The 12,037-nt window shown below is 37.2% G+C and overlaps 1 protein-coding gene across 1 annotated transcript in view; it reads right to left on the bottom strand.

Moving 5' to 3' along the window:
- Positions 1-1,218: 1,218 nt before the first annotated feature.
- Positions 1,219-12,037, bottom strand: part of Adk2 (Adenosine kinase 2) — a 24,289-nt gene continuing 13,470 nt past the window's right edge. Inside the window, exons 4-6 of the mRNA XM_074105848.1 lie at positions 8,837-9,026; positions 7,526-7,696; positions 1,219-6,683 (exon numbers count right to left, since the gene is read on the bottom strand). Coding sequence (XP_073961949.1) covers positions 6,315-6,683; positions 7,526-7,696; positions 8,837-9,026 — 730 coding nt within the window. The 3' untranslated portion in view covers positions 1,219-6,314. The remainder of the gene's footprint in view (positions 6,684-7,525; positions 7,697-8,836; positions 9,027-12,037) is intronic.

Here is a 12,037-nt window from a genome sequence, read left to right on the forward strand (position 1 = left end):
CAAACGTGCTTGGTATTAAGTGCTTTAGAAAACGCCTAACAAAGATCGCGCGATCAGCGAGTTTTTCTAAAGAAGCCGACCGAAAGTTTAAATTTATATTTCTTGAAAGTCAATTCCTTTCATTGAACCTTTATGAACTATCTTGACAAATGAAATATCGCTCTCTTACAATTTTCTGGGCTGATTATAAAATGTACCGTTCAGTTTACCCAAAACATACTACATACCCACGTTGAAATAAGATCCCTATAAAGTTTTAGGTACCTACCATTTCCATCAGTCTACGTTGTTCAGTGTATATCAAACGGATCCAGAAAATGCCGTAAGTATTAAAATATTGTGACATCAGTACAAAGAGCAAATGCATATTTTGGTCCAGTGAGAAGTAGACATTTAAATACCTACAGATTGATTTATTGATGCAATCCTGAGTCTCCTGAGTTTGTACACAAATAAACATTAAAACATTTATCTCTCCGATTTCAACAAAATTTACAATGGTAGATAGAAATGTCCAAATGTATAGAAAATTGGTATTACGTTTGTTTGCAAACATTTTCTTAATTAATGTTTTTAGGGGTTTTATGGGAACATAACATTATTGTGAGTTTAAAATTCATTATAATGAGGTTTAAAATTCAGATCAGTTTAACAATAAAGACTTGAATGAATTTTTTTGAATGGTGTACATGATGAGACATGAACAGATGTTTATTGAAGATTTTTAACTGTCAAATTTTCTGGTTTTACCTACACACAAATACTATTTTACTCCATTTAAATAAACAGCCTATAGAAGAGAAATTATACATCAGACTTCACACAAGGCTGAGCTTATTTAGTTTGGTTGAGGACCTGGGTTTGATTCCCAGCGCTGGTCTCTTTCTGGTTTTTCTGTGTATCTATATTTCAGTTTGTATTTTCGATATGGGTTTTATGGGATGACTGTAAAAGTAACAAAATTTGGAGTTGAAATAAAAAATACATAAAGACTCCAAAAACCTCTTCTCCTTCTTTAGTTATCAAATGAGCACCAACTTGAAGACAGCTAAATTTACCAACTTTTACCTGGTTGATATTTTTCGGATTTATTAAAAAATAGTTATCTAGTCTTTTGTCCTCCAAATTAAAACTTTTAAAAACTTAACCATTTTCCTAAATAAATATTTATTATTTTCTTCATAGTCAAGTCTTACCACAATTGAATAAAACAATATAAAATTACAAAAATCATTTATTCTACAACAAATCATAAGTACAATCATAACATGGTATTTCATCAACAGAAGTAAATAACCACAATTTATTTTTACAGGTCTAAGAAAATAAGAAAACTGTCAAAAAAAAGAAATAGCATCACCCCACAGAACAAAAATTGTCTGGAGGATGTTCCTAAGGTCATATTTAGAATAAACCCAGATATTTATCCAATGCGGCTCACTAGAAGTGTACAAAGAATGTTGGATCATAGGAAAGACTTTATAATAGTGGAGATCTATAGATGTATGCCTTTATTAGGGGATGAAACTGAGCAAGCACCTGATTGGACCGTACATATTGTACGCTATGATATTGTTTTTACAGATAAACATTGAAATGGTGGTAAATCTGTTAAGGCCATAGTTCATTGTAACCTTATGCACTATGAAGAGATACAAATATTACTGTTTTCACTGATGTCTTTGTAACTTTAAGGACTTAATTCAGACTGCTTCACATTTTCATGGCAGTAAAATGTTACATGGACTTAGGCTAGGAGCACACTTTCAATGAGATATTATCTTTTCGTTTTTTAAATCAGTTTATCAATAATGTTGACTATTGCTATTTTAGAATTAGAACAATTACAGGGTGTAAAATAAAACTACTACTAAGACATGTGTTACTTTATGTATCTTTTTACATTAGCAGGCAAAATGGCTTGCCGTTGGGTGTGCAGCTAATAAAAAAAACTGTTTAGAATAAATCCACAAGGAGTGAGATGCACAAAAAGCATGGCTTTACATCACTAACATGACTATAAAAAGAACTGTAATTTCAAAGAGTACAAAACAGTCTGACTAATCTTCAATACATACATGTTAAGTATACCAGTATTTTACTTCGAGGTTTTATATGTATAAGTGTTTTATTAACATAATAATCTAGTGAAAGTTGTTAATAGTTAATTCCATACACTAAGGTTCATTTGCGAAACATTCTAGGTTGGGTTAAAAAAAATAACCCTGGCTTAAGGACTGTTACTGTTTCATACATTTTGACAGGATTTAACCCAGTTAGGAGTTTATTCTGTTCTGATCCAACAAGTCCACTTAACCTCGTGCAATAGAATGTACACAATAAGTTCTTTTGTTTTTCTATTGTTTTACACCATGGCAGTTTGACTTTATTCTCGAAACAATTAGATTCTAATTGCTTTGACAACATTTTTCAAAATATGAGGGTTAAGTAGTGTAAAATTGTATGGAACTGTCACTCCTAGTGATTACATTTTTTAACCCTAGATGGTGTGAGCGGCTTCTAATGTACTCATGTGAAAGGCAAAGTCAACCAATTTCATCCCTGGCCAACCAATCATGTACAGTCATACAGTCAAGGTCATAAATATAAGTAAGTTAGTTACCAAGAATATCTAAACACCTTTATACCAGTAACCATATGGTCGATATATACATTTATTTGATGCTATAGCTGTGTACATATTTATGCCCTCAACTGTATGTAAAAGTCATGATGACAAAGCTAGTGGCTTAGGAATCAAGTTGGTTGACTGTATGTATTGGCTGGCCAATACTATGATGTCACTATTCTTTATTTCTATTTCACATACATGTGATTCTTTAAATTTATAGCTGTGAGCATTTTAATGTAGTAAAGTAATAGCATATTGCTAATATTACTTGTAATTTTTACACCATTTTATTTGCATTAACAATCACTCTTAAATTTGTAGTTTTTTTACCTCTAGCATTCATGCACATCTCATAGGTAAAGGTAAACAGAGGTAATTGATTAGTTAACCTGTGTTATAAGAGTATATGATGAAACTAAAAAAGTTGATTTCAATTTTTAGCTTTGTTTTAAACTCGCGTGACAATATTAACATTTAAAATAGAGTATTTGAACCAGTATTCTAGTTGTATTTAGTTTCATTAAACTTGTTGATCTTTGTAAATGTATAACATTTTGCCATAGTCTGTAACCAAATATTAAATGATACACTTCAGTAAAGTTTATATAACATTTAACTAATTCTAAATTGTTGTTATTAAAAATAAGTCAAACCTTAATACACCACTGACGTAAATGCAATCCAGTTTTTCGAAATAAACTCAAAAACAATTTTTTTATCGATTTTAGACTGTTCTCGAAATTACGTCATTGTTGTTTTAGAGGTGCTAAGTATTATTTTTTAGACTTGTTTTACTAGATACAGCAATAAGAAGCTTCGTATTAAATGTAAGATAAATATGAACAATTTATACTTAGAGTATACAATAGCGAGCTAGACTGAATGGTGTTATGGCGTGGTACGTAGACGATAACTTTAGTTCTCGTTGATGACGCTATAAAGGTTAAATTAGGCTTAGAAAATCGTTGTTTAGGATTGATAGTGCAAAGTAACTTAAGAAATAAAACATAACACAAAAACAATGTGTTTCTCTACTAAACTTTAAATTTTGCTACAATTTATCTATAAGAAAATCGTCATCCACTAACACAGTATTGCTTTTACATTATGACACTTTTATTTTGTATTATGACAATGTGCAAGAGCTTATTATTAATGAATTGTTTTAACTTCATGTTTTAATGACATGTAATTGACATCAGATCTATTTGATTCGCACTGCGTTTATTAAAAATATCTGGCATTGATAAGAATATAATATAGGTACAATATGAAGGTGTACAATTATAATTTATCATAACTAAGTACTTAGTTTGGTTCCATTTGTAAAGCTGTGAAAACTGCAACTTTAACAACTAAGCAGATAATGATATTCTTCAGTCAAAAATTAGAACAAAATGATTGGAGAGGTTAAAGAGATTAAACTAGAACAGAGGGTTTATAAAAAGTAACCAAGTTCCTTAGACTGTTTCCACGTTGAAATCGTGCAATACAATTGTCTAAAGTCGAAGTCGAAACCATAATTCGAGTGACAACTTTAAACAATGAGGACAACCGTTTTCGCGCTCACCAATTGGCGCCACTGTAGACAAAGGTCCTGCCTGAAGTATAGTGGTTAGTTTGTTATTACGGGCGTGAAAACAAAAATTAACATTTAAATCATATTTAATACCTTAAAACCGTACCATAAAAATATCGAGCATGCCACAGTGTTGCGTAGTTTTGTTCGGAAGAAAAGGGAGGACAAAGGTTTCCGAAAGACAAAACTGTCTCAAAACACAGACATTCATTGCCTCGTAACGCATATTTGCCATGATTAATTTCAGGTATTGCAAAATATACACAAAATTATTCTAATTATAAATAAACCCGCGTACCTGCTACACTAGCGCCTCTAGCGGCGAATTCATACGCGATAGCCCTCATTGATATTGCACAAGTTTTGCCACAGTAGTGCTGTTCGTGTCGATATTAAAAAATATTACACCTTTGGCGACCAGTGGTATAATAATCCATTACCTACTTACGGTGGACATAAATCAGATTAATTCAATAATTCACTTTGCCGTGTAAAGCCGAGTTTAGACTTGCAAGTAAAAATTGTGCAAGTTGCATTACATTGCGAGGCCGTAACGCCAACGAGTTGCACCATTTTTCTTGCAAGTCTAAACTCGGCTCAAGATATCATTGAAGGAAGTGCATTAAAAGGTTAATATTGCAGCGTCTGTGATACTACAGGAATGGTACATGGAATGGGGACTTTAAAAACAGTGACAGTTGAATTGCTGGCAGTTATTTGTGCGTGTTAAATAAGTCATATCAATAAACCACAAACATGCTGCTCCGCTTGCTTGGTGGCGGAATATTCCTTATTGCATAGCCCATTTAATTTCAAAAAAACCGGCCAAGAGCGTGTCGGACACGCCCAAAATAGGGTTCCGTAGCTATTACGAATAAATTAATTAATATTTTTCTGAGGAAGTTTAGGTATATTTTATAACCTAGGCTGCTATTTACTCATAAACTACTAATAATTCTCAAGCAAACTTAGCCGTTATAGTTTTCCTTGAAAGTTTGATATACTTACTACCATCCTGAATTTTTTCAAATTTTTCCACCCACCGGTTTAGAGGGGGGGGGGGGTAATGAAAATTTGCACTTTAAAGTTGAATATTTCGCAAACAAATCACTGAATCGAAAAATCGTCTTAGCCAACCCCTAATGGTTTTAAAAGACCTATCCAACAAACAATACACCACACTATAGGGTTGGATGAGAAAAAAAAATACCCCCACTACGTCTATGGGAGGTACCCTAAAAAAAATGTTTGAATTTTTAACTGTACCATTTTGTCGGCATAGTTTATTTATATAGCCGTGCAAAATTACAGCTTTCTAGCATTGATAGTTTCTGAGCAAAGCCGCGGACGGACAGACAGACAGACAGACATGGCGAAACTATAAGGGTTCCGTTTTTGCCATTTCGGCTCCGGAACCCAAAAAAACAGCATAGATGAATCAATTAATAGAGTGGTATAAGGACGATCCGATTCTGCAACACAATTGTGATTTGTCACTTAAGCCCCGTTTTCATTAAGGGACAAGTCTCTTCGACTTTGTCCTTCGACATATCGCGTGTCGACGCTCGCAGAGCATCGACTAGCCCTAGTCTAGTACTAGTCCCGCAACCCGTGAATGTCGCAACAGACCGTCGGACCATCGCCCGGGACACGTAAATGTCGTGTCGGGCGACAAGGTCGCGGGACAAATGTTCCCTAGTGAAAACGCGGCGTTATACTGTAGCACTAGTGTGTCAAGATTTTCCTTTACCTCTAAATGAAACGATGCCATTAGCTCTTAGGATTACGATTAAATATTAACTTTATAAATCTGCTTGTCCAACTTGTAACCTTAGAAGATAGTGTGTTTGGCGATTTACAAACTATTGATTAAATCCTCTATGATCCAAAATCGCAACATTCGAAAATTAGAGTATTTACTCGCATCACAAATATGGAATTGGATTCGATCCCCAGTAATTTTTCAATTGTTTTCTGTGTCATCGTCGACATACAAAATATTGCCGTGGATTCATGAAATTTGCAATACCCAGAAGAATCTCCGTTACAATCAATACACACAATATACCACAATATTCGATAAAAAAAATCACAACATTTATTTTAGTCTCTTTTAAAGTCACTGTTGCCGCTAAACGTGCACCCTGAGTGTTTGATGACATGCGTCGCCGCGTAGATACCGCATTTGACACAAGTCGTGTAGGGCGCTCCGGTGACCATTTGGCTAAGGAAACCGCCGGCGAAAGCGTCTCCCGCGCCGTTAGTATCCACTATTTCCTCCCTGGACAGCACCGCTACTGGTATCAGGGTGATCTTACCGCCTTCGACGAGGATGACCGGCTCGCAGCCCTGCGTAATCACAACAACGCGCTGCCGTTTTTCATTGAGCTTCGGCAGCGCGCTGATTTTGACGGCGATGGCTTGGAGATCTGTTTCTTCGATGCCGAACGCTTTCGCGAACGCCTCGGCTTCCTGCAATGGCAGTATTTTAAATTAAAATAATTAATGTTGGATGTGAAAAGGTTGCGCGCCAGATATTCTTGTCTATGGCAATGGGAATATTGCCAGTGTGGAAAAATCCAAAAATGGCTGATTTGGGTTAGTATCGAATCGTCTACGTAGCAAAATGTACAGAGACCCAAATTGATCAAGAAGCGAGATCTAAATAACAAATTTCATCCAAAGTAGCGTGAAGGAGTAACAAACACACACATACAAACTTTCGCATTTATAATATTAGTAAGATACATCAGTTTATTATGATCGGTTTTTTGGAGTCTTTTTGTATTTTTTATTTCAACTCCAAATTTGTTACTTTTACGGGTATCCCGTGAAACCATATCGAAAATACAAACTAAGACATGGATGCACAGAAAAACCAGAAAAAGAGACCAGCGCTGGGAATCGAACCCAGGACCGTAAAAGTAACAAATTTGGAGTTGAAATAAAAAACACAAAAAAACAATCATAATTTGATTGCTTAGTAGCGACATTTCTTGTTCCGAAAGAATGTGACGTCTCTCGATGAGAGCGGAACATAGATGGCGCTAGTGCTGCTGCATAAGTAGCGTAGTACAAATAAGCAACCTGAGATATGTATGCATAGGAAAAATTCGTGTCTAGATTCCTGTCCAGCGGTGGTGTAGGGGTTATAGCACGCATCACGGATTGCTGAGGACCTGGGCTCGATTCCCAGCGCTGGTCTCTTTTTCTGGTTTTTCTGTGCATCCATGTCTCAGTTTGTATTTTCGACATCAGTTTATCTTTTTTGCCCACGTTGACGGATACATCCGTCGCATCATCCACAAACTTACACTCTCGTTCCCGAACAGCACGTCGACGTAAGGCAGCATCTTCTCGAGGGGCTCCTTGTAGAACTGCGACACGAATGGCGCGCTGAGATTCATTATGAACGCGTGGCCGCCGGCGTGCGCGCGCGCCGCCAGCTGCAGTATCGACTCGGGGGACACTGCCACGAAGAAGCCCTGGAATTAGACAGTTAACGGTTATAACGCATAATGTACTGGGCTACTTTTTGAAGGACAAGCGCAACGCACACAGACGCTGTTTGTAACGTAGGTGACATCGTCCAGGTGTGATGTCCAGTGGCGTGCCTAGGGTATCAGACTATGGCAAGCCGAGAGATATGTTTTAGTATTTTTTAATAATTTAATGTACCTACATCCATCTTGTTGCCGTAAAGTTCAATCTTCAGTTTGGACGAGCTTACCAAAGCGCACTGAAGGCATGCTATTACTAGATAGAATTTTACAGACATACACTTGGAGTCCACACAAGGGACAATTTCGTCCGTTTCCGAACTCATTCTCTCCCACAGGCACTGCACTATACACCGCACTAAAACCAGAATACCTAAGCACTTATTTATTTTTTTGAAATGATTACATCAAATCACAACGCTACGCTACGGCCCACGGTTCGAAATAAACAATCATGAAGTTAGTTAGATGAATATCGCCCGCGCACTCGCGTAATCGCGTTCCAAACCAAACGCAACAAACTTCACACCGTAAGCCAGATTCAAATTGCAAAGAAAGTGCTACATATGCAGCTATACATAGATATTTGCAAAACTAACGTTTTGGAAGCCCCGTAAAAGCCCACGAGAGCGAGCGAGATGTCATGCTATTTACAATGTACGCCACTATCGCCGCGTAGACTCGCCGCGCCGCCGCCGGTCGCAATCAGCGCCACTTTACTTATTTTATGCAATTCTTATTATTTTACGTAAAATAAAGCGCGCTAAATTATTAAAGTGATTTTATTAGAACTTTTTTTCTCGTTTGGACGTTGTTCGCTTTATAAGGCAAGCCCGGCTTTTGGGCTTCTATGTAAGGATCGCCACTGGTGATGTCGTCCACATACCGCCATGAAATAGACCCGTCGCGCTACCGACCCGCACCGTGTCGTCTATGTGTGTTGAGCTTTTTGTATGCAGTGGATAGTGCATTGGCGTGCAGTGGGTAAATGTCAGGGCGGGCTGCTGCTAGTTTGCGCCTGCAGCAGCGCGCCAGCCCACCCACCATCATCTTAGCTCGAAACACTAATTTTGTATCACGTTTAAATTTTCATCCTAGTTTTATCAGGTGAGAAATCATACTAACCGAGGCATAAAAGAATCGGGCTTTTTCGATAACCTCCTTACACTCCGGCTTGGCGAGGTGCTCGGGAGTGAACTTCTGCGCCGCGGCCAAGTTCGCGCAGAGTGAGCGATGCGTACCAGTCACTAGCACCGCGCAAGTCCCCGTCGCCGCTTCATCTGTCACCTGGTACAGGACACTCACGCCATCGGCACTGTTGAGGAGAAACAGTTGATTTATTTATTTACCAGATTTTAGCAGGACCTGATTTAACCACAGGCTAACAAGGCTTGAGCCTGGCGCTAAGGACCAAGGGGGCGGCGGGCGCGGCGCAGAGTCAGCTCACTTACATAAAATATTTTTTCGCACCTCTCCTTCAGAAAAGTAACTTTTCCTCCCTGACGAGAGGGAGCAAAGTGCAACTTTTCTGTTCAAGGTTTTTCTAAGTGTTTTATTGCAAATGCCATTTTTTGAAGTTGATAATTGTAAAGCCACGCCATTTTTTATGCTGCTTGTTCTTTAATTATATTTAGATTTTTTTTTTCAGGTTTCTTAATGCTCGGTGTGAAAAGTTGTATGAGCCACTCGGGAGCAAAATTATTTTCATCTTGGGCGCTGCCAAGAGCGTAGTCAGCGGTATCGGCAATTTTTGAATAAATATTAGTTTTTCTTTTACAAATATACAACTTTACTCGCAAATGTGATGAAAAACATTGTATGTCGCACGGGCGGTACTAGAATTACGAATATCGACTCATTAAAGCCCTCAGTCTTCGACTTCTAGTAGATTTTAAATTACTAAAATCATAAAGTAAACAAAGTAGACCTAGTGAATTCAATTTATGTATATGATCATCCCTGCCTTGACCGATATCATTTTAATAAGCGTTCGTTAAGACCAATTAATGGTCGGTGACCAAAATAATTGTCTGTCCGTTCGCAAATTCATCAGGCATGTATTGCATTCCATTGAGTTCCTTGCCGGTTTCTGGTTTCCGAACCAGTGGTACATTTTTCTACTTTTAAAAGCGCCAAAATTCAATAAAAATATTTTAACTTTGACTTTGAATGTATAAAATAATACGGACTAGTAGATTTTCGCGGTTAAAAAGTCATCCATGTTACTAGCTCATGAATATCAGTAGTTTTTGAGATAAACTCGCAATGTTTTTTTTATAATATTAGATTAGATTTGGATATTAAAGTTTAGACTTAACATGGTAAAATATCCAGCATTTCCCAAATAGTGGGTCGCGACCTGACACCGGGCCACAAAAAGGTCGCAGCATTGTCTCATTGTTTACAATCAATCATACTTGTTCATGATCAAATAGACGTGTTTCATTCGAAAGGAAAATAACAACTATCACTATGGGGAAACATTAATATAACCGAGCCAGGGCATTATTAAAGATTCAGACACTCTGTACTATTCTTAAAATTTTTTGATGGCGTCATCTACTTTATGCTAGAATGTTTTAACGTTGGTAATCTTGAGGTATTTACACAACTGCACGACATATTTAGGTAAAGAGATATTATCATAAAATATGATAGTACTTACAAAGTAGTATTTTTTATGGAAATATCGTGATAACGATGTAAATTTAACGCTATGGTTTAGTCTCGCTCTAGAAATAATAATATGAAACAAACTTCAGAACTAATACCTGAGCATAAAGATATTACCTATATTATTTATTAGGAAAACCATCAGCTTAAATTAACTATTACAGGAGGATTATAACGTAACCAACAAAAAGTTGGAAAATCGGGGGACTTTGTCACTTCAAAGTTCAATATCTCAAAAATGGAAACAACATCAAAACATGTCTACGAACCATCCCTAGAAAACCTGATTTCAAATTAAAAAAAACCGCATACAAATCTGTCCACCCGTTTAAGAGCTACGGTGCCACAGACAGACACACACAGACACACATAGCGCTCAAACTTATAACACCCCTCTTTTTGCGTCGGGGGTTAACAAAACATGTAACAACGCAATACGTACAACAATATGTATCAACTTAACTATTACTTGAAACTTTTTGGCTTATGTGTTAGCTATTATCAATAAAATTATCATTGAAGTATGACTTTCAAGCCGTGGTGGCCTAGTGGTTTGACCGATTGCCTCTTAAACAGTGTCGTGGGATCAAATCTCGCACTTGAGTTTTACGGAATTGATGTGCAAAATTATGATTAAATTTAATGTTTACCATGAGCCCAACGGCGTAGGAAAACATCGCGAGGAACATGAACACACGCGGAAATATTCCATGGTGTGTATGTAGTTCAAAATCCGCACTGGGCCCCCGCGGTAGCTAGGGCCCTAGTCCTCTCATTCTTTGAAGAGGCCTGTACCATGCCTATCCTACATAGGTATACCGAGATGATGATTCGACTTATGGTCTTTATCCTAGCAAAAGTCTACACTATTCTCATGGGACAAATTACACCAATTGAGCTAGCCCCAAACTAACCAAAGCTTCAACGCCTCTACGCCGTTAATAATAGTGTGTTCAGACATTTTTGAACAAATTTTTGCTCACAAGTTTATGAACTCGACTATTCTATGGGTGCTAGACAACGAATGGATACACATACATATGTAGATAAATAATATAACTTAATGCATACCGTATCCAAGATTCAAGTACAAACAGTATTAATTATACAAATTTTTGCTCAAACGGGAATCGAACCCGCAACCGCTAGCTCGAAACTCCAATTCAATAGAATCTGACAATCCAATTGGGAATCAGGCCTATGTTGCGACCGGGCTGCCTAAGGCTTTGTGATGTGACTATTATTCTTTTTTGACCTTTTAGATGATAATTGTAGATAAAATATATACTTAAATAATCAAACATCCACGATAGGGTGTCTTAAATTGTAGAAAATTGACAGATTCTATTGAATTGTACTTTAGTCAGTGTCACTAACAACTTAGCCACCCGGCTAAGTCTGGGTCTATCCTGCTACAGGAAAAAAAACCATGTAAAAAATACGGTTATGCCACAGTAATACAATGGATCGAGAGAATGCCGTCGCGAAGTTAAACATACGATAGGGAGAGCAAATGTTATCAGAGGCCACTGATCTACCGCATGTGAACGGTTCCACGTAACCAGCTTATCTGTTGCTCCAATTCATGCGTCGTCATCGCAAGATTCGAGTTATCAACTGAGGCAATTTTCTCATTTCAACCATTAGCAACTG

The sequence above is a fragment of the Choristoneura fumiferana genome, chromosome 23, assembly GCF_025370935.1.
Source record: "Choristoneura fumiferana chromosome 23, NRCan_CFum_1, whole genome shotgun sequence".
NCBI lineage: Eukaryota > Metazoa > Arthropoda > Insecta > Lepidoptera > Tortricidae > Choristoneura > Choristoneura fumiferana.